The sequence below is a fragment of the Prionailurus viverrinus genome, chromosome C1 (assembly GCF_022837055.1).
Source record: "Prionailurus viverrinus isolate Anna chromosome C1, UM_Priviv_1.0, whole genome shotgun sequence".
Taxonomy (NCBI): Eukaryota; Metazoa; Chordata; class Mammalia; order Carnivora; family Felidae; genus Prionailurus; species Prionailurus viverrinus.
In genome coordinates, this window is record NC_062568.1 from 23572726 (window position 1) to 23597009 (window position 24284).

The 24284-nt window shown below is 35.5% G+C and overlaps 1 protein-coding gene across 4 annotated transcripts in view; it reads right to left on the minus strand.

Annotated features, from left to right (window-relative positions):
* Positions 1-24284, minus strand: part of CREB1 (cAMP responsive element binding protein 1) — a 61753-nt gene that overhangs the window by 31631 nt on the left and 5838 nt on the right. For 3 of the 4 annotated variants that reach the window (XR_007155026.1, XM_047872594.1, XM_047872593.1), the window contains exons 2-4: positions 12664-12785; positions 6567-6713; positions 5777-5818 (exon numbers count right to left, since the gene is read on the minus strand). Coding sequence is in view for 3 of the 4 variants with exons in the window: in XM_047872594.1 (XP_047728550.1) it covers positions 5777-5818; positions 6567-6713; positions 12664-12777 (303 nt within the window). In the remaining variant the exon portion in view is untranslated. The remainder of the gene's footprint in view (positions 1-5776; positions 5819-6566; positions 6714-12663; positions 12786-24284) is intronic. The other variant, XM_047872595.1, reaches the window with a different exon arrangement.

The window sequence follows — 24284 nt, forward strand, 5'->3', positions numbered from 1 at the left end:
AAACTTTTGTGATATACAAATTCAGCTTCATCTCTTCCAGGACTTCATGTAACCAATCTTGAACGCATCAATATTACTGTCAGTTGTTTTCTTACAATTGTTAGAACAAAACTACCAAGTGAAATAAGACTTCTGACATGAAGAAAAGAATAAATGACTAAATATTTGGTCATAAGTCTATACAGTGACATACAAGTATTATCCTTTACTGTTAAACACTTGTGACTATATTTATAACTGCACAAATAAGATTGGTGATCCCCCAGATGGTTGTTTCTAGCAACTTAGTCTACATATAGACCTTCAAAGTTTTTACTATGCAAAAACTCAAGGTAAAGAACTGTGTATTTCTGGAAAGTATCCCTGGACTGAAAAGTAATGAAGTTGAACAAAGATTTTACATGGGATAATAATAATGATAATGGTAACAGCAACTAGCATTTATTGAGAACTTACTATGTGCCAGGTACAATGGTAAAACACACAATGGTAAAGTATTATATTAATACTCACTAATACAATAACATCAGGTACTAGCTAAGTACAGTATTTAAACCCATTTCATAGATAGAAGAACTCAAGGTACAAAGAGGTTAAGTAACTCACCCAAGTCACAAAGCTAGGAAGTAGTGGAGCCACTGTCAATAGTTGGCACCTCAGTTTTAGACATCCTTACCAGCATCAAAATCTTGTTGGTTCCAATCTCAAACCAGTTTTGTCAGAAGCAGCAACCCAGAGGTGTTTTTAGACCACTCTCAGACTACAGTTCACTCGCCTAGTAGGTAAGCCTGTCTGTCAAGATGATATAGCCGAGCTTCTCTAGTCTGCTTCATTCAGCTTCCCTTCTCATCAGCAGGGGCCTCCTGCTCCTTCCTGAACTAGGTGTGCATGATGCTATCAGAGTGAGAATTCGGTTTAATGAAGGCAAAAGAGTCTGTGTGGCTCAGCTCCATGTCAAAATTTAGGGCAATTGCAACAAGAAAAAACATATTCAGAGGAACCTGACAAATCCCACAGGTACTCTGTATGTGGTCTGGGCCTATGGGTTTTGGAGAGTGGGGGCTCATCTTGACAGGGCACTTTGTAATAGGCACTCACTCTCAAATGAAATTAGGTAAATGTAGTAATTTTTCACAAAATTTATCTACAATAAAGTAATGTGCCCCATCCAAACACTTTCAAATGTAAGAACTTTAAAGACCTACACGTTAACAGGCAACACTTAACGAATCCAGAAATGACAGATAAAAAGCTGTGTCAGAGGCTGAATTTAGTCTGTGATTCTCTGCAGAGTAATAATGCTACGGTTACAGCACAGAGAACACTCCCACTAATCTGTAGCTGCTGTAACTAGCCCGCTCAGCATAGTCTCTGCACAGACTTTCTCAGATACACAGCAGATGAGGAGCTACGAAAAGACCTTAGCAGACTGTCAGGATTTCCAGGAATAACAAGACTCAACTCAAAGTGGACAGTACTATCACGAGTGTTTACCTTCATTAATACTTCTCAGAATCTCAGTTCCTCTGTTCTTTCTGCCTCCTTTGCATGACCCTCATCCTTACAACCTTCTTGTAAGGACAGATAGTGACTTAGGCATACTCTTTGAAGTTGAAAGTCATTAAAACAACAGTTTTAAAACATACTGTATAAACCACCCATAAGGGAAGTTGTGAAATGAAATAAATTAATTCTGCTTTTTAACATGTGACCTTTAATCCTAACACCCCCCCCCCCCCCCCCAAAACTCGGTGGTTCTATTGCTCTTAGCAGGAAAAAAGCCTCCCTTCCTCTGATCTGTAAGATTTTGGCAATTGAGTCAAAAGGAAATTAACTTATCACTATGTAGTGATTATAACCATTTTAATGTAAAGGGAGTTCAGAATTACTCAATAAAAATAATAACAACAAGTGTTAACATTTCCTCTTTGGGAATACTATCCAGGGAGAACTTAAGAGCTATGAAGTCAATTCCTATGGACTATCTACCAAAACAAACAAAAACAAAAACAAAAATCCCAAACACACATTGGATCCACATTTCTGAGACTAATGAAAATCATGTCAAAACTCCTTTTTATAAGTAAAAACTATTAATTATAGTTTAATATATATTTAATAGGTTATTAAAAATAACCATATGAAAAATTATATTCCAAACTACCACTACCACATTCCAATGATAGAGACCCTTCCTCTGGCCCTTACCTCTTATCACCTCTCTTATTAGCCCTTTCCTCAGATCCTTATATAGGTCTTTAACCTTGGCCACTTACAAGTTGAGACATTTTCAAAAAGTCAAACCACCATGTGTAGATGTAAAGTTTTAGATCTGTATTCCTCAACTTTCTTTAGTTTATTAAAAACCTGCACCTCCTATTAGTAAGAGGGGAAAATCTTCCTATTTTGAAGTTACTTGAAATTTTAAAATGAAACATACAGTGCCAAAACCAAATCAGATGCTTTTTCAAATAATTATTAAATTAAATTATTATTAAATGTAATTGAATATGCTTAAGAAATCATTTAATATTTCATAACAGTGACTCAAACATCTAAGCTTGGGCTTTTTAAAACATGATTTAACATTTGCCATTGTTGAAAAAGAGAACTCATGAAAAAGTAAGTGCATTTTTGGCTGGGCTTACTAAATACTAAATCAGTTTTCATTTTCATCTATCAATTATACAAACTTTTGATGAGATTTACCTAGTATATTTTCATCTCCCTGGCTCTCAGTTATTGTATGCTAATAATAGGTGTTACAATGTTATATTTATTTTAACAAATAAGTGCAACAACTACTGAAACTCTAGAAGACACCTGAATAGTTTAGAGAATTCTATTTACAGGGTCTAAAAGTATATAGATGTGAGTTTTTAGGTGACAAATTTATAGTGTTTGCAGTTTAAAAAAAACAAAAAAACTATGAATACATTTCCAAACTTCTTTCCAAATGGTCTCTCCACGGCACGACTTTCTTTCAAAAACGTCACTTTATCCCAGGATAGTTGAAAGGGATTTCTTTTTTTCAAAAATATGTTAGGTAATATATCCCTTGCAAATCCTTGCTTACCATCACCGAAAAGATCAGAAACTCTGGAACATTTGTCTCATAAAAAACAAACCAGCAACTCATCCTTATGTTAGATAACTCTTAAGTACTTTGCTGCATGAGAGCCACTGAATCCCTGTGTTGCACAAAAGGTTATTATTGTTCCCATCATATTATAAAGTATTGTGAAGATTTTATCACGTTTCATCTAACCACTCTCCCTCTTGCTCTATTGGAGCACATCTTTTTACTATTCCTTGATATGTAAAACATATTCTTACTCCTAAGCCTTCAGACTTGCTTTTACTATTTGCATGGTTTAGCATTCTGCACTGGCTTCTGGTTTCTGTTCACTGTGTTCCCTGACCACCCTACATAAAAGAGAACACCCTTCCCTCCACATTATCTATCCCTTTCCCCTGCTTCAATCATCTTCCCAGCACTTATCCTCACCTGACATATTTTATTTTCTCATTGTCTCTCTTCGCTCAAATGTGATCTTCATGAGAATAGAGAAGTATTATTTGTTCACTGCTGTCTTTCATAGCACCTAGAACAGTGACTGGCACATAGCATGTGATCAATAAAAATTCAGTGAAGGAATGAATTTAATAATTTAAGGTAACATAATCCATAAATCCTGACATGTTTAAGCTGCACTGTATTAAAAATGCATTCAAAATTAACAAAGGAAAAGTGAAGATGCCACTGTTAACTTCTATCCATTTGCATAAATCCCATTATTTTGGGGGGATTCTGACATAATCTGTGAGACATGATAATATATATAAGGATAAAGGTAGGGCACTAATGTCAAGTCATAAATGAAACAGGAGTACAGCATAACTTCTAATATTTTTAGAATAAAGAATATAAAGAGATGCTAATATCTAACTCTCACATCAAGAGAAATGTGTCTTGTAGATTTTGAAAAGGCTGTTCTACACTACTCGTATTTTCCCATCTAGAAGTTTGAGGGACCATTTCTCTCCTTGTTTGAACATCTCTTCTGATGTACACTACTTCCTAATTACTAATATACTAATCACAGCTAACCAGCGGAAATGGCCATTAAAGTCTAATATATTCTCCCTGGTTATTTTCCTTTAAAGAAAAAATATAAAATAAAAAATTTAAAGAAGTAAAAAAAAAAAAGTTTGTGTCTCTCTATTCATAGAATTCAGGCTTTCAATTATAAGCATAGCCCACCTCAACAGAAAAATGTGCTCTAGAAAAGATGAATAAGTATTTCTATAAAGTTAATAGCCATACAACCCTCAGATCCAAATTATTACTGTCACAAAGATTAAAATTAAAAATATAATCAATAAATATCACATATTATGACCAAAAATTATAATTTTAACAAATTTGGTAATTTTGGTATATTCTTTATAACACACCAAACTCTTATTACAAGTGAAAAAGAGAAAGTGATGAATCTATGTCTTCTGACTAGCAGGTCAGGTTCTTTCTACTGTTATCAAGAAGAAAACATGAGTGGGGAATTAGTAATGGCAAAGTATAGAAAATAGTAAGGTAGCATTCAATGAAATAAAAACTGAGACAAAAGATAGAAGACTACTGTTCAGTAGTGCGATTCCACAGAAATACCAAATACTTCAATTGTCACTGGGACAACACTGTCTCCATCTTGTTAACAAGTTCGGTCCCCAGTGTCTTTCATTATGGAAATTCATATACCTTGATTTTTTTTTTTAAGTTTATTTATTTATTTTGAGAGAGAGAGAGTGAGAGAGCACGTGAGAGTGGGGGAAGGGGCAGAGAGAGGGAGTGAGAACATCCTAAACAGGCTCTGCGCTGTCAGCGTGAGCCTGATGCGGGGCTCAATCTTACCAACTGTGAGATCATGACCTGAGCCGAAATTAAGAGTCAGATGCTTAACCGACTGAGCCACCCAGGCGCCCCTACCTTGATGTTTTCACATGAAAACATTTTTTCCCCCCACATAAGTGTCCAAGCAAACCAAAAGCACCAGAACAGAATGAAGTAGAGGTAGGGAACAGTGGCTAAATGACTCAATAGTATAATATGGCTGACTGGATCTAGTATGCCCTTTGAGGACATTAACAGAACGCTTCCAGAGCAGAGGAGGCACTTCTCCCTCTACAAATATCAATCAGTCTGGCTATACCATACTCAAGGAAAACACAACAGCTCTCCTCCACAGGAAGATAGCAAGGATGGTCAGGAGCAATCAGAGATATGCCATATAATAAATGGCTGAAGAAAAACAGACATTTGTTTAGTCTGGGCATTTTTGTAAAGTAGGAAGGGTGTGGGAGATAAGGGAGAGGGAGTGGTCCAACAGAAAAGGAATTAAATTTGCTTAACTAGTTTCTGAGGATGGAACTGGGACCACTAAATAGAAGTTTTAGAAAGGTATATTCTGATTCACTACAGGAAGAACAGTTTAGCAATGACCCCTATTTATAAACTGTTTAACTCAGGAGACACAGCTTCCTTTCTCAAAGTAATGCTGGACTACCATTTGGAGGAGAGAAGAAAGGATACACAGGGAAATTAAGCAACACACTAAGGGCTGCGCAGGTTAACAAGTTTGGCCTAGACCTAGAAGATCTCTAAAATCTTTATGCAAACCTTAAACTGCATGTTTATAGAAGGAAAAAGACATAAAGAATAATTTCTCACCTTCCTTTCTAAAAATAGTTCTCTCCAAATCTAGGACCTAGGACTCACCTGAGTTCCGGAGAAAAGTCTTTTTAAGTCCTTACAGGAAGACTGTGAAGCAAAAAATATGAAATGGGAGGCTGGGGTTATGGCCTACTTGAATGAACGTTCAAGTCTTTTTTTTTTTCTTTCAATAAGCTCACTGCAAAGATGTATACTGCTCTAGGTTCCAGTTCAGCAGTCACCTGCGGAGCTCTAGGTGCCTTTATTCCCCATGGATTCAATCCAAAGGAACAAGGTCTCCAAAGAATTAGGTAACGTGCATAGTGTAATCCCTGACCCTTAAGGTGATCTTTCTGAATATATAATTATTTCAAAGTTATATACTCCAACTTACATGCCTAGACATAGCTGGTTTTACAATGCTTTAAATGATCTCAAAATTCAGGTAATAGCTTAGGTAAGGTTATTAATTTTGACAAGGGTTTAGTTTTTTCCAATGGCACGTTTAGAAAATAATTACTAAGTTATTATTTTGGTATCTTAATTTTCCTGAACTAAGGTATATCAGGTTAGTCTTTCCCAAACATTTCCACTTTATCCCACGTAGTTAATGATTTCCCCAATCAATTCTTTTTCCTCCATATCTTAAGAAAAAGTCTTTTAATTAGGTCTGTTCTTGTGTATATATATATGTTCCTATACGTAAGGTGACTATACAGACGCAGCATATTCCTTACTGTAAAATGAAATGAACTCTGAACTAGATATGTATCTATTTTCATAACTACTGAAAGGAGAGAGATATGGCTATAAACGACAGTTACGAAAGTAGATGCAGAACTTTTTATACACATACCTGAACTGTCTGGACTTGTGGAGACTGAATAACTGATGGCTGGGCCGCCTGAATAACGCCATGGACTTGAACTGTCTGCCCATTGGGCAGCTGTACTAAAGTTACGGTGGGAGCAGATGATGTTGCATGAGCTGCTGGCATAGATACCTATGGTGTTGAACATGGAAAAAAATTACCATCACAGATAACCTCCTTCGAGGTAGTCATGCTCAATATGCACCAATTTTTTAGCAGGAAAAAGATGACCTTTTTGCTAGATAAGTATTTCACTGGTGTGAAAGAAACTAATGATTAAATTTAATATTCTTAAAAAAAAAAAAAAAAAAAAAAAAAAAAAGGACCATAAATGCCCCCTCCCTTTCAAATCCTTCCAAATGACAAAAAACCAAAAAACTATTATTTTAATGCAGTATCAAAATTTGTAACACAGACTTCCTCTGAATACTAAATACACTTTAATTGTATGGTGCTTTACATTTTACATTTTCCTACCTGCTTTCATGTCCAGTTTCTCCTTTTGCTCTTCGAAGAAATCAAGACTGGGTAATAAGGATTATCTCCATTTTAGAGACAAAAACATCAAGTGCTCAAGAGATTAAGTAACTTACCCAAGGTCAAGAGATATGCTAGCTTTGAAGAAATATAGAAGTCTTCAGAATATTGTGTGTTAAATAAGCCATATTCTAAAATATACCTGCTCTCAAACTTAGGCAAAACTTCTCTAAGTCTAGAACAAATATACATCTTAAAATATACAGCATAGTTTTCTCTCTTTAACTACAAGCATGCCTTTCATTAGTGAGAAAGTATGAATACGTATTATAAACTCAAAGTGCCCACTCCCCCAAATCAAACTGGTATGATACTTGGTATTTTAAGGATTTATTTTCCTCTTGAAGGAATAAAAGCAGAATTGAGGGAATATAAGAGATACTAATTTTCTCCTGAGGCACAAAGGCAATTTTAATGAGTCAATATCCAGGTTCAAAGGGTTCTTATGTCATATGTGTCTATTAGATGGTATTTACTGTTCCTATGTTTGAATACATTCAGGGATTCATTATTTTTTGTTCATTCACTAAACAGTTATTGGGGACCCAGGTGCCAAGGGTGGTGTCAGAACTGAAACTACAAACATGAAGAAAATAACTGGGGCTACATGTGTGAAGGCATCAGGAAAAGAACATAAATAAGTATAATCCAGTGAAATAATAAGGCTTGCCAAAAGAAAAATGAACACACTGAGGAGAGCTACCCACTGGCACCTAAGAGGAGGGGAGGCAAGGATGTGAATTTGAAACAAAGAATATACATTAGGTATATTATGACTCCCTGGGACAGAGACAGACTTTCAGGGAGAGAGGGATGGAAAGCAGTCAGTACTACTAGACTGACCACCTAAGTGTGTTACTTTATGAACGTAGGAACCGGGAAGAGAGAACACCGTAACAAAGGAAGGTTGGGGCTAGATGAGCTAGTCATGAAAAGCCACCTATGTGTCACCTTAAAGAACGTGCATTTTTTCCTGAGACTGGGAAAGACACTGAAGAATTTTTGAACTCTGGAGTATCATGGTGAGGTTTGCATTTTAGATACATCACTTCAGTGGCAGTATGAAAGATGTTCATTTCAGAGAAAGAAAAAAGTGGAGGTGAGGGGATTGAGAAAGATTATACAGTAGTTAAGGTGAGATGATAAAGCCAGAAGTAAAGCACTAGTGGTAGGGAGGGGGAATGAGAGAAGTGATTTAATGAAAATTCAGGAGGCAGACTAGAAAGGGCTTTATGAATGATTGGTTGAAGGAGGTGAGAGAGGAAATCAAGGATGACCCACATAATTCATGTTTCGGTAAAAATTGGTAAACTATGCCATCAACTCAAACAGAGAACACAAGAAGTAAGCTTTGGGGTGATTGGGGTGGTTGGGGGCGGGGCAAAGGGGGATGGTGGAATTGATCTGATATCCAAGAAAGTAGAGATTAAAACCATTAAGCACCCATGTTTGGACAGTTAGGAAGTCCCTCCTCATTAATCATTTTCTCTCTGACTGACATAAATCTTATCTAGTTTTACGTGGTCCTCAAAATGTGGTCCATGGACTGCCTCCATTAGCATTACACAGGATGCCTCTTTACAAAGTCAGAATCTCAGTGGACCCAAGGACACTTTCCCCTGCACTTAAGTTTGAGAATCACAGCTTAAGTTACTAAGAATATCTCCTTTTAGTTCCATACAAAAGCTCTTCTGATATTTGAAGCAATTATTATATCTTCTCTATTTTATAGAATAAACGTAGCAGCTAACTCAATGAATAATCCCTATTCTACCCTGATCATTCTATATACTGGCTCCTCTCATCACAAGTTTACAAACAGTACAGATAGACAAAGTAAGATAAAAATCACTTCTGTTCCTACCATCCACAGCTAATCGCTGTTAATATTTTTTGCTGTAGATATATAGCTGTTTTTATAACATACTATCATGGAATCTATTTTATTTTTTGAATCCATTATAAATATCTTTCCATACCAGTAATAATTTTCTTTAGTGGTTATAATGGCTGCACAATAAAATCACACACTTTGTTTAATAAATTCATTATTAGATATTTAGGTTTTCAAATTTGCCTATCACAAAAAGATTCAATGATCATCCTTTTACTTCTTTAGTTAAATCCATAAAAATTTACATTCTCATAGTCAAAACCAAGATTATTTTTTTTCCTTTCCACTTTAAAAAACCTCTGTTAAATTCTCAAAGTAAAATGAGGCCTCTCATTATTGTTTTAGATTGATTTTCTTCCTTTACTAGTTGGGCTGAAATTTTTTCTGTTCCTTGACCACTATAATCATGGATTTGACAATTTTTATTATATTCTGATATTAAATATGACAATAAAAAATACTGGGTATTAGACTTATGAAAGGAAACTATGACAAAAATGTGAAACGTATGTGTTAAGGACATGGATGAGCAAATGAAAAAAACTCTGTAATTAAGAATAAAAAAACCAAAAACTATACAAATGGGAAGAGAAAGAAAACTAGATTTCCTAAAGCTCAAACATCATGTCATTCTGTTCTAGGTCAATCCTAGAGGACTGCCTGATGAGGATGACAAATCAAACATACGCATGTAATTTTGCTCCTTCCTAATCTCCAATTAAACTTCATAAAATTGACTCTGTTTTTACAGGCATAATCACATGAGCAAAGAATGAGAAAGGAGGCAACAGGAAGAGTTTCGGAGGCTGGAAAGATGGATGAATGGTACTAAAAAAGGCCAACTCATGAGGTAGATGCAGGGAAAGCCAGATCTGCACCACAAAATCCTTCAGAGGTTCAGGATCTAAGTAAGTCACCCTGGAAGGTGGAGTAAAGGGAGAGCTGAAAATAAGGAAGGCTGGTTGAAGGCTCTTTGAGAAGCAATTGGATCCCCTCTCCATAACTCCCTGTGGAAGAATAATTAATCTACCCCATGCTGACAGAAAAATGGAGATTTAATTTCTGGATAGGGGAAATTACACCAGACACTGCTGAAGGTGGGGTAACTAACTTTCAGTCTTCTTCTCTCACTTAGCTCCCAGGCCTTTACCCTGTAAGCAAGAGATTAGTAAAGCTTTCCCCGAGGAACTTAACCAACCACAAGGGGCTTGAATAAAGACTTGAAAGATACTGACACTGGGAAGGCCATAATCACCCTACACTGAAAGCTCACAACTTATAGGCATCAGGCCCCAAACATATCCAGAGCTTCTGGTACAGTTTTGCAGTCCCCTACTTTAAACCTGAGCAGACAAGCACAAATTATAAAACATCTGAGGAAAGCTTCTTCTAACATTAAAGATGGAGAGACCAAAACAAATTGAAGGGCAAAAATCTATACAGAGAAAAATCTATATGGGGAGAAGAAAACTTAAAACCTAATTAATATTCTCAGAAATGAACGAAAATATTTCCTTTGTGAAACATAAACAGGATGCTATTAAAACACAAAAGGACAACAACAACAACAAAACACAAAAGGACTATTCAGAGAACAAAAGGAACTGTTGGAAACATGACAGCAGAAATAAAAAATTCAACAAATGGGTTGGAACACGAAGCTGAAGAAATCTCCCAGAAAACAAAGCAAAAAGACAAAGAGAAAGAGGAAGGAAAAGAGAGTTAGAGAAACAATCCTATAGTGTAGCATCTAGATCACAAGGATCCTAGAGAAAAAAAATCTTCAACCAAATAATTTACACTGCTCAGAATCGAAGACATGAGTTCCACTATAAAAGGGAACATTGAGGGGCGCCTGGGTGGCGCAGTCGGTTAAGCGTCCGACTTCAGCCAGGTCACGATCTCGCGGTCTGTGAGTTCGAGCCCCGCGTCAGGCTCTGGGCTGATGGCTCAGAGCCTGGAGCCTGTTTCCCATTCTGTGTCTCCCTCTCTCTCTGCCCCTCCCCCGTTCATGCTCTGTCTCTCTCTGTCCCAAAAATAAATAAAAACGTTGAAAAAAAATTAAAAAAAAAAAAAAAAAAAAAAAAAAAAAAAAAAAAGGGAACATTGAATATATATATATATATAGCACAATGGATGAAAACTATTTAAGCCAAGGTCCTAACAATGAAATGGTGAAGCACTGTGAAGAGATACCAGAGAGAGAAAAAAAGTGGTTCAGTCCTTTCAAACAGCAACACTGCTTGGTGATTGTGGATCAATGCCTTCAAACTTCGAAAGAAAAAGGATTTCTTTACCAAGACTTCTTTACCCAAACTTGCTTAAGAAACCACTGGAAAACGTGCTTTACTATGTCAAGAACACAAACTCGATTAAGAGAAAGACACTAAGGGGAAAGGAATTTCCAAGAATGCATTATATAGCAGACTCAGAGGACAACCAGATCAGACACAATAGTGCCACCCAAGAGACAGATAAGTGGAAGGTTTTCATCACCAAGATCCCTGCTGGCACTGTACCTTCTTTTTACCAGGCCAAATGGTTGGATAAATCCAGACTCTCACCTCTGCATGTTTGCCTTGACCACGTTTTGACGAAGCCCTGGATTTTCCCCCTATGTTTCTGCACCTGCCTCATCCAAGTATTTACTTCACCCCCAGATATATTCTGCTTTGCCTTAACTCCTGAGGGGTGGAGGTGGGCCCTAGTAATCAGGAGAAAACAGACAGCAGCCCACTCCTTGTGACTCTGTCCTGCTGGAGCTCCAGTATTTGGCCCACACTTTGGTTTAGTGTAGTAGCCCCCCCTTAGTCTGTGGTTAGCCCCCTATTCTCCAAGACCCATTCAAACTCAGGGACTCCCCTAGGAAGGCTTTTCAGTTCTTCAGGACGCTGAAGTTCAACATCCCAGAGCCTCTGCTAGGATCATATTCTCCTGGGAGCCTTTATCAGAAAGAGACAGTATCACACTCTTTTATCTAGCAGGTTTATGTCTTATATTAACTACCTTTCTCACTTATATGCAAATAATGGTTAATATTATTTAAAATATTTGAGGAAAAATACACCAGAACAAAAATAAGGATGAGAGAATATGACTTTAGAGATAGAATGTTTAAGACAAAGACAAAGTTAAAGAATCGTGAATTATGTTTAAAGGATACAGGAAACAAAAACCATTATCATCCTTGAAATTTACTTGTGTGTCAGTTTGTTTATCCTATTTTTTAGTTTAAGCACATGGAAAACTTAGCCTCTCAGATTATCTATATTCTCATGCCTCAGAATAAATCTGTGTGATATGAAAAAAAAAAACAAAAAACAAAAAACCAAAACGAAATAGTTAACATTACCAGGTTTTCTTCCTTGGTTTAAGAGAGACAATCTACCCATTATTAAAATGTCATTATTCTGAATCAGGTCACTACAAACAGATAACTAGTGTTTAAAAATACGGTTTTCTGTTATGTTACTAAATTAATTATATCATTTCTAAAATTAGGCTAATAATACTAAGTAAACAGGAACTTTGATACCCTAAGAACCTCTGCTCGTTCTATGCTTATCTCTATAATAAGAACTAAATCTTCCTGTCTGAAACATACTCCTCTTAGAAGAGACATAACTTGGAATCTCTCCATGTATTTTATACCTGGGCTAATGTGGCAATCTGTGGCTGGGCTTGAACTGTCATTTGTTGGTTTTCAGCTTCTGTTACAGCCGCATCTCCACTCTGCTGGTTCTCTGCTCCAGATTCCATGGTCATTTAGTTACCTACAATAACATGGAAGAGTGTTACAAGCACTACAGTGCTTTGTGCTTTTGTGACTTTAAAGGCAAATTTCAGGTTATGAATAGGTATATGTACTGGTTACATTAGCAAATGCACTCAAATCTAGTTCAAAAAAAATAGTAACCTAGCTGAAATACTGTCAAACTCATCCAAATCTGCTGAGCTGTATAAGTTCTAGTTCCTTCAAAAAGGAAAAAAAACAACCACCTGTCTTTTCACTTGTCACTTCTTCCTAACGGGACAGTATTCCATCTAGAAAGAAGGGATTCCTCCCTTCCATGAATCTCCTCTATGAACAAGGGGAGGAGCGTACCAGTAAAACTGTAATTTTTTCAAACTGTACTAATTAGGTATGGAAAGAAAGTAGAGAGTAGAAGTGAGCTGATGACAGGGTCTGTGAGATGTATCGGCTTCATGGTACCTCCTATGAGGGTATTCCCTCCTATTATAGGGAAGAAGCAGAAAATTATATGCTACTTCCACAGGAAATGTTGGGACAAAATCAGCCCAACTTGTGGGGTATCGAGATAGAAAGGTGGGATAAACATCCACAGAGCCAAATTAGAGGCCGCAGACACTGCAAGTATTAGTGTTCTGACTCCTCACCCTGTGTATAGTGTGCCACACTACACATGTACACATACAGGAAACAAAACTGAGTAAGTTAATGAAGGCTGCTCTTTTTTACTTTGGGACCCTACTTTGCTGGTATATTTGCTGGGTAATCTGGCACTGACTGGCAGCATAGGTAAGCAGAGAACAATCCCTAGCAGCAGCTACATGCTGAGGAAAGATTTCTGACAACAGAAATAAATTTCTGGTAATAATTGTGTCTAAAGGATTCACAATCAAAGAGATTACTTCTTACTTGTGTACCACTGTTATCATTTAGTGCCTGGCATATTACCTGTCAAAAATGAATTTACTAAAAATAATGACTACCTACTGTGATTCCATAAATAACACAAAAGCCCCAATGCTTTTCCAGAATTTATTATATTTATTTTATAACTCTGAAATTGATAGATCATCAGAACTGTGACTGATCCTTATGTGATTATTACATGCCATCATAATGTATAATATACGAATACATTTTGCCATCATTCAGAGTTCTAGAAAAAGTCTTACAAGTGACAGTTAAAAAAAGGAAGTAAAAATATCTCTGTGGAAATGAGTATAAATAATATAGAAATATAGAATCCACAAAGGAGATTACAAATGAAAAGATCCACAGACTTAACTGCATAGTTATTTAAAACATTCATATGACAAAAGACACTAAGACAAGTGCATAGGGAGAAAACATCTGCATATATAATTGACACAGTAACATCTAGAATACAGAGAAACTACTAGTCAACAAGAAACTCCTTCATTATTGACTAGTTCACAAAAATACATGCTCAAGAATATTCACTGTAGTGTTTTTTGTAACACTGAAAAACTGGAAACAAGTATCCATTATCACAAGGACCATTAAAGAAATTACAACAATGAAAAAGGAGTCTGTACTATAACGACAGATAAAGCTTTCCAAGGCTGAGTGGAAGCGCAAGTCACAGAACACACCGTAAAGGAGAATTCCACTTATGTAGAAAAACAAGTCACACTGTTGTAAAACACGCCGTATGTAGGCATCGAACAAGTATGGGAAGTTACATACTAAACTGTAAGCGGCAGCTCTGGACAGAGGAAGACGTGGTGGAACTGGATAGGATGACGACTTTCACCTTGTACTTTTTACATAGTTTAGTATTTTGTTTTCTTCCCATCAGCATCACTTCAGAATTACTTGTACAATTTAAAAGATTTTAATTCCAGAAGTCATGAACAACATTTTGAAAACTATGAACCAAAAAACCGTATTTCAATCATGATTTTGAGATACCTGTTGAAAAAAAATTTTTAATCTCAGATATTTTTATATGAATTTACTATTTTTATTAAATCTTGCCTCAATTGCTTACCCCATATTTCTAAACAGCAGAAATACTATTCTTGAAAATTATCAAGTAACTTTATGATCACTTGTGATAACTGAGTTATACACTTACAGTCTGTGCTCTTTTAAACTAAAAAATTTAAGAAAGACATTAACAACAAGGCAACATCAACAACAAAATGGTTTTTGTACCCTAAATGTTGTCCATACTTTTGGTCAGCAAGAAAATAGCATGTGAAAACCACCTAATCGCAATAACATGCAAGTGAATCCATTTGAGGACAAGACTGAACTGAGTCAAGCTAAGTATGGGCAGAAATCCATAAACTTTTCTCCGTCTTCTCCCCATGTCATCATTTTAATGCGAATAAAGATAAATATAACTTTATCATCATACCTCCTTTGTAGACAGAGTATACACCAACCATTTTTAAAAAAACTTTATTCCAGGCCACATTTTTTTTTTAAACCTGTGCTGTCATCTATATAGTTTCAATCCCCCATTTGATTAAAAGCAATCTAAGGTACGGATCATGTATCTTTTTTTCCCCCCACTATACAACATCAGGACTACTTAATTTTTTTCTGACATTTGAGGTATAGAACATCTTTATAACTTTTTGTTGCAGAAAAGAAAATATAATAAACAAAACCACTAGTTAACATCAATGATTATAGCTACAAGGACACATTCAAAATAAGAATGGGACTTTCATCCTTCTTCCCTCCCCAACTAGGTAATATTCTTAAAAAACAAAAACAAAAGTGTAATATTTTCAACAGGTAGGATTCTCTCATCTAAACTGCCACTGTTTTATTTTCATTTCTTTCATCCAGAAAGACTACCAATCTTTTTCAGATATGGGGACAGCCTTCTTAATGTTTATAACTCTTAGCTTAAGTAGCTATCAACATCTCAAGCAACAGCCCAAATACTGTCTTTCATCAGAAAATTCTCAACGTGCTCTTCTCAAAGTGTAGGTGAGAATTGTTTAAGTAATAACAATTTGTTTCGGATTAGAAACTCACTGACTGAACTGAATCAGACACTATTTTACCATCAAGGTACTGAAATAGCAGTCTCTCAACTAGACTAAACTAAAACTTGAAGTTGGTGCATTCTTTCTGGACTCTGAAAACTTTTGCTCTTTTTTGTTTGTATCTTCAGGTGGAGAGAGAAGAGATGTTACAGTATCATATGTACAATCTTCAATTTTGCTAACATCCCAGGAGCAGTCTAGCCAGAAGTGCAGTATGCGGACACAGAATCAATGACTACAGCCAATATGTGGGTGTCCAAAGTCGTTTGAAGAAAGGAGATTCTTAATTCATTACACAAATGAATGCTTTTCAGGAATACAAAAATTAAGAACGACTGAATACTGCTATGAAATAAGTAAAAGATTAGGTACATATAAGCTCAGAGAGAATGTTGTATAAATACTGGGCCTGGAACATCAGTAACAGAATGGATCTCAGATATCACTGAAAATGTAGTATCAGCTTGACAGTCTGGGGGTTCTTCCAATACTTTCACAATTATAAAACTCTGGGTTACTGATATTTAAAATTTGGAGATTTTCCTGATTTTTCCCTAAAAATTAATATAATCCTTTGGAAACCCTAAGTTTATAACAAATTTCAAAACAGTATCATGCCTAAAAGAATCAAAAATATTTAAGCCAATTCACAAGGATACATACCATTTTGCTATAATGTTTTCTAGAGTTCTGCCTCTCATTATGAAAAATAAAAACTGAAGTGATTCTTTGCATTATTTACCCAATGTTCAGAGAAATAAACAATGCGGCTGTGAGTAGTGGGGAAAGGGAGCCTAACACTTGGTGGGAAGCTGGATCTGTCACCAAGCAGTCACTGGAAAAATTAAACTTTTTGATTTTCAGTTTCCTCATCTATGAAAACAAGGAAGATGAATTAAAAAGTTCTTTCAATTTTAAATGCTCTGACCCTGAGAAATGACACAAGATACATGTACGCACACGTAATTATGCAGGCCACTTAATATAAATGAAGTATCTCCTTTTACTATATAATAATATTTACACAGTAAAAGAAGACAGATTTACTAGGAATAGGTCACCTAGCCTGCCTCTTGATCTTGGATTAGGACAGAGCTATTACCACTTACTGATTTATAAAATCATGAGAATGCAATACAACTTGAGATAATTAGCAGTACTTAACAACAACAAAAAAAAAAATGCTACAAGACCAGACTACTAGTCAACAAAGATTCTCTTTCAATGTTGGACAGCGTCTCTTTTATCATTACATTGCTCTGGTCACATTTATTGTTAGTTATCAACTAAATAGTTATTAAATAGTTTTATAGTCCCCTTTCTTAATTCTCAAAGAGGATAAAGAAGTTTTTCCTTTCCATCTTACAAAGCTTCAAGAAATTTATCTAAGATGGTATCGCTTTGTACCCTTTACATGGTAAAGACAGTAGATACTGAAAACTTCACAATGTAGTTTAGAAAAACATCCCAGTAAAGCGTCAAATGAGTGCTTCCATGACATTTAAAGGAAAAGAAAATGTTCTGCAATAGTCAAGAGTGGGGGAACTCCAAAGCAGCACTGAGGATGGACACAGAATTCAAAAATGTGGGGAAGGAGGGTAACTTTTTTGGTAAGAAAAATGGTATGAGCCAAGGCTGACATTATAGTATGCTTTTAGAGAAATGAGTGAATCAGTGGCTGGGGTCAGATTCTGTACAGAAGCAAGGAGAGAAGACAAATGATAACAGAATAGTCACTCTAAAGCTATCAGCAATCACCTACTAGGACAAAATGAGAATTGAGAATGATGTCTCTTTAAAGTTACTGGGTTTAGAATTTCTATATTGCAGTGAATTTCACTTCTACTCTATATAGCAATATATCCTGAGAGAATTCACCACAAGTAACTAAATAAAACCAACAACATCTCCAATTTTCACAACTTACATTATATACGTTATACTTTTATTAGGATATCAGACCTGAACACTTACAAGCCAGGCACTGTCAAATCACTCGGGAAAAAGAAATACACAAATTTTTAAAAACACTTTCCTTTTGTGGAACTTACATTCTAGTGTGTGGGAGCAGGGAGAGAAGGTAAGTAAAATGTATAATAAATCAGATGGTGAGAGGTAGTGTATAAAAAATAAAGCTGAGAAGGATGTTGCAGGGATTTCCAAGATTCTAAAAGCTGACCAGTGAAAACGTCATTAATAAAGCAGCATTTAATTCACTCAGATTAGCTAGACCCAGTATATCATGTATACATTAGTGGTAATTTTTTAAATCAAATTGTCTGAACTTGTCAGGAATTACCTTCTAAATAACTGTCATAGGAATCAATATTATGGGAATTACCTGAAACTGAAATTTGGTAATAAATGAGTTTTAATGAAAATAAATAAATTAATTAATTCATGTACTTAGCACCTCTACAGAACTATACTGAATCAGGGACAGATTTCTGGCAGCTCTATGTTCATATCTATGTGCCTCTGTCAATTTAAGCAAAGCTCAGCAAACAAGAAAGCAAGTTCATATTGTCACTTTTGCTGAAAAGTCATTACAAAAGGAATGAATGCTGCAGATTTTACCTTGTTCTGCTTCCCAAAATATTTTGACCTTCAAGAAGTGCCCCAGTCCTTACAATCCTAAACATTCTATTCAGGTTCAACTTTATAAAAAATAAACCCATCTCCTCCACAATCTAGTTTACTTTTTAATTCCTTAAATCTATGACCAATTTAATCCAGGATTTTGATATATGAATAACGCGGCCATAACTAATGGAACATAAGATTACATGCTGTGATTTTTTTTTAAATGCAAATGACCTTAATTATAAATGAGAAAAAAACCTCACCCTTACCCTAACAAGTGGCTGATGCCTCCTAAACTCAAAGCCCAGGGATTTAAGGAAAGCACAACCCTAAAGTCTCCAGGGTAACCTCCTTGATGTGCAAAAGGTACATTTGGGCACATGATTTTAAAACTATATGATTATTTTGGGGCGCCTGGGTGGTTCAGTAGGTTGAGCGTCCCACTTCAGCTCAGGCCATGATCTTGTGGTTTGTGAGTTCCAGCCCCGCTTTGGGCTCTGTGCTAACAGCTTGGAGCCTGGAGCCCACTTCAGATTCTGTGTCTCCTTCTCTCTCTGCCCCTCCCAAGCTCATGCTCTGTCTCTCTCTCAATAATAAATGAACATTAAAAAAAAAAAAAAAAACCCAAAAAACTATATGATTATTTTGTTGTCATAGTCAAATATATTACTAGAAATATTTTGCAGAAGTATAAGTAGAAACATCTATGGACGATACTGAATACTCTCTACATGTTTTGTAGCTCTTATTTCGTTTTTAGGATATTATGACTATTTAAAAGCATTCTAACACATTCTTAACAACTCCAGCATGTCTTGATTAATTCTCTAAAGTGTTGTGATTAATTTACTAAAGAAAGTAATGAAATGTTCAGGTGGTACACAAGACTTCGGCTTTCCAACAGTCAAGAACTATGTTGTACTGCCGTTTTTTCTTCTATTTTTTTTCCCCGTACATTTTTTGGGGATTGTTAACTTTGAAGTACTTGTCATGTCACTCTTTAATATGCTCAATCTAGTGGAATGGAGACATATGCAATCAATACTGAAAATTTAGCAATGCTTCAGGTTTCTGATGCTAGTAGTAAATGGTCGTTTGGTATTAAAAAAATATCTTCACTAAAACCAGAGAGGAAAACAGCATATTCAAATGCTGTATGTGTATACATAATGCATGTAGGTACGTATATATGTACCTACACACATATACCCCCCTCCAACAGGTATCAACTTCAACTGTAAAATTTTATTAGAATAATCACACCCTAACAAAATGAAATTATACATTTTTTGAAAAAGAGTATGAATGGGAAATGTGACAAACTAAAATAAATTGCTGTCTTTATCAAGTTAAGTAAATTCTAACACAGTTTTCAGAAACAGTTTGCTCTGTGCTCCTACCAAGGTCTTCCTTAATTGGGAGAATAAATCTGCCTCTAGTCCAGATATTAGAGGAAGGCAAGAAGTTGTACATGAAGTTAACTCTGTGTGATTTGAACTCAATGAATTTTAAACATTTTTAATACAAAAATAAAAGCCTAAAGATTGCTTATATATTTTTATAAATTCTTTTTATCAGTAGTAAATATCAGTATAACCCAACCACCACTACCAAAAAACGAAGGCAGCATACAGCAAAGGGAAATCTTTCCAATTTTATTTAAAATTAACTCCTTATTTGTTTATTGGACTCAACTCAGAGAAACTGCTTTAAGTTAAATATTTGTATTTTATTATTTATTGCAGTTTTATAATTACCACAGTATTTGGATGCTATTTTTAAAGTCATTTTTAAATGTGTAGCATGTGCTACAAGAAAGACACTGTTCTCAAAGTACTTACCACGGTGAATTAGAAAAATGTTACATGATTTATAGAAATGCACTGCACGATGACAGCCTTCCTAGGACTAATTCTATAGTACCTTTCAACAGAAAAGCTTTAGTGTTTTCTCAAACCAAAGTCATTATTTTTTAAGTATTGGCAAAATGTATTTGCCTCGCTTGCCTTCAAGTAAGACTACTTACGGCTCTCAAACAAGCCTTCATGTATCTGGTCACCAAGAGACAAACAGTGTTGCTTAGCAAGGAAGCAACCATGACTGTGCATTATTTTAGATAACATTTTATCCCATTACTTCCCATTCTCCTTTCTTTCCCATGCAATACTATGTTTACAGCTTTTTACACCTAAGCATTTCAAAGAAGTGAGCCTATATAAACTTCTACATATGAAGTTCCACTAAATGGATTTTTTGGAGCTGAATTTTTTTTAAAGGACTTAAGGATAAAAGGATTACACACCTCCTACATGCAGTTACTTTTAGAAAAGCAATTTCTGTGTTGACTAAAGAGTGAAACTCTTAACATTTTAAGTTGATTCATAAACTAGCTCAATGCTAAAACTGTAAGGACCCACAAAAGTTATGCTCTGAAGTTAAATATTTAAAGCCTACTACTTCATTTACTCAATAAAACCTGAGAGACTATGTGAAAATCACTACATTCAAATGGAAAATGAATATCCAAGTGTGTTTATAAAGTTAAACATTTATTATTTTGACCGCTCTGTTTTGAACTAAATTTTGAAATGCTATTCTTGGTGAATTATTTACAAATTAGACATGGAAGAGTGAAAATTCACTTTTCCTGAAGTGAGACAGCACATGTTACAGGAGAAGTCATAAGACAGGAATCCTGCTTTTAGTTCTGACTTCACAGATGGAGAACTAGACATGTTGAGAGATTTGCAAGGAATCTGCAAGACTGTGCAGGGCTATACCACACAGCCTCCAATATTAGAAAATGTGAAGAATTCTTTGTATATTTGGCAATGGAACTGCATGAACAATTAAGCCACGTGCTAAGCATTTTTATTATGTTTTGCTCACTAGAAAAAGCCTGGCACCTAAGGGACCAAGGACACACTGGACTACACTGAAAAATTAGCCATGGTTGGGGCGCCTGGGTGGCTCAGTCATTTGGATGGCCGATTGCGGCTTTGTGATTTCGAGCCCCACATCGGGCTCTCTGGTGTCAGCACAGAGCCTGCTTCGGATCCTCTGTCCACCCCCGCCGGCTCACGTGCTCATGCTCTCTCTCTCAAAAACTTAAAAAAATAAAAATAAACATTAGCCATGGTTAAGCTACAAAGCTGATAAATTACAAACAGACAACAGCAAAGTTTTACTTAAAGATTCACTTCAATTTTATGTATCTTTATTTTTACTCCTAAAAGAATCAACATGAAGTCCAATCTTTCAGGTAGATGTATTATTTTAAGTTTATTTATTTATTTTGAGAGACACAGCATGAGTGAGGGAACAGGAGAGAGGGAGAAAGAGGGAGGGAGAGAGGGAGAGAGAGAGAGAGAGAAAGAGAGAGAGAGAGAAAGAGAGAGAGAGAGAAGAGAGAGAGAGAGAGAGAGAGAGAGAGAGAGAGAGAGAGAGAGAGAGAGAATATCCCAAGCAGGGCTCCAGGGGCTTGAACTCATGAACCGCAAGATCATGACCTAAGCCAAAACCAAGAGTCAGACGCTCAACCGACTGAGCCACCCAGGAGCCCCTTTTTATAAAGCTTACTTATTTTATTTTACTTATTTATTTTTTACTGACCTAGTAGTGATTTCTGGTAAGGTCGTCTTGATTTATACAATCTTATGCCATTTCTCAAGTCTCAGAGGCAAAAAGTATTAGTAAGGCATCAGAGGTTCATGAAAACTCAAAGTGGAAAAACTTCTTTTTAAGCTATGGGAAAATGAGCATAATTTCCTTGGCTTTAAAAAAATAAATCTTTAACTTCAGTAAGTTTTAATTATCTAAAGCATGTATGTCTGCTTCCTTTAATCTGTGCAACTCTACAGGAACTGTTTTTAATCCTGCCTTTCAAAGCTGTGACCATCCCAAGAGGGAATCATTCATTAAACAAATACGTTTTCTGTGCCTATTACATAAGAAGTGTTCCATCAAAAACTATGGGGACTACAGTTTAAAACGGACAAGAAACTTTCTCTCAAAGAGCTTACAAGCTAATAACAGATAAAATATGTGTTATATACAAAAGGGCTAGGCAACTATAAACTAATCATTATGACCAGTTTGCCTATAAATTCCCCCCCCAAAAATATTTAATAACAATGATTTAAAACCATAAACTTCCAGTTTGAAATGACAGAAATACAACAAATTATGGAAAAAAACAAATCATGTCTTTCTACTGATGGAGATCTAATTAGTAAGATAACAGTATATTTTTTTAATACCTTGGCTAGAATATTTCTTCCAAGTGAACTTTTATATACCTATTTATACAACTACTATATAGTACTATTATTTAGAAACAAAAATTCTAGACCATTAATAAAGCTAGAAACGTGAAAACTTTCATCACAAAAAGACAATGCTACAAAAAAGTGATGAAGCCTATGCTTTACTGTTATTTCTTGCTCAGAGAAGAGGCTCTTCCAGCAAATAAATCATTTAAGTTCTCCAGAGCTCAGTTTAGTCATCTGCAAAAAATGAAGGAGTTACTCCCTCCCTTAATGGTAAAAGTTTGTTAAGCGTGAATTCCCCCAATATGGTGGAGTATTATGAGTAATACACTATACTCATACAAGCATCATAATAAATTCTTCATAAGAAATAATTCTCAAATATAGTGCTTCAAATGAAAATGTTTCATTCAAAGTTGTTATTTCTTGATTTATACCTCATTCTACTTCCATGTCTTCATTTTGGTTGTCCTTACCACTGCCTAGAACACATTGCCTTTCAATGCTACCTATCCAAGTTCTTCAGTATTCAGTTTAAATTCTGTCTTTCTCATAAAACTTTTCCTCACCAAACTCTCTCTTCTAAACTGTATAGCCCTTCAAGACAGTAGTGAAAAATTGATATTCTGTCATGTATAAATCCTTCTTTCTTACATGATTTTTGTCATCTCTACTATACTGTAGGTTCCTGAAGGTTCTCCAGCTTTACTGTTTACAGCAACTAGCATGACACTTCATTTAACATCTACAAAAATACTTAACTGAATAAATCTTCTTATGATTATTTCACTCACTTTAAAGTCAATGGTCAATAAATGTTCACTGAATAAATGACTAGGCTGATAAACGACAGTAAGTAAAACCAAAGCATCATTATTATTCGTCACAGCAAACAAAGCTGCTACTGATAACTTTTAAAGAAATGATACCCCTTTAAGAATACAAATAGTTCGGAACAAGCAATAATTTTCACTTCAGTGATATTTCTGAGTCTCCTATTGCCAACCATCTACACAAATAGGGATAATGGCCCTCAGAAATAATGGTTAATCAGCTTTGGCTGAATTACAAACATTTTTAGTTACATTTATATGGTCATAAAATCATAACCAGAAACTCACACAGATAACCAGCTCATTAGATATACTCTTAAAGTTGAAGAAAGCAATCTCAGTTTCAGAGAAGATTCACTAACCTTTCGGAAAGAAATTTCCTATTACCATTGGTGTAAGTCAACTTTCAGACCTGCCCTCTACTCCTACACCAACATCATTATCAATTTTAACTTCCTACTGAATTGTCTCTTCTACAACAAAAGGTCAGTCTTTACTTCTCTCCTCGAGGCAGGAAACTCACCAATGATCCCTCAGACCTTTTACTCTCCCAATCTTGCTCTTTGTTAGATTATTCAGAGATCCTAGATTAATCCAACAGCAGAAAGAAAACTGATAAATGCTTTTCATCTTTGTTCAGACAGCCCATCACATTCGTGGTAAACTCCTTTTTTACTTTTACCCCAGCATAAGAAAAAGCAACTCAGACATTTAAAAGTTTATCAAGAAGTACTACTTTTTTTAAATTGAAATTCATGAGCTAGCCCCAAGAACTGATTAAATATATATTGAAGGTCATTTTTCATCACTG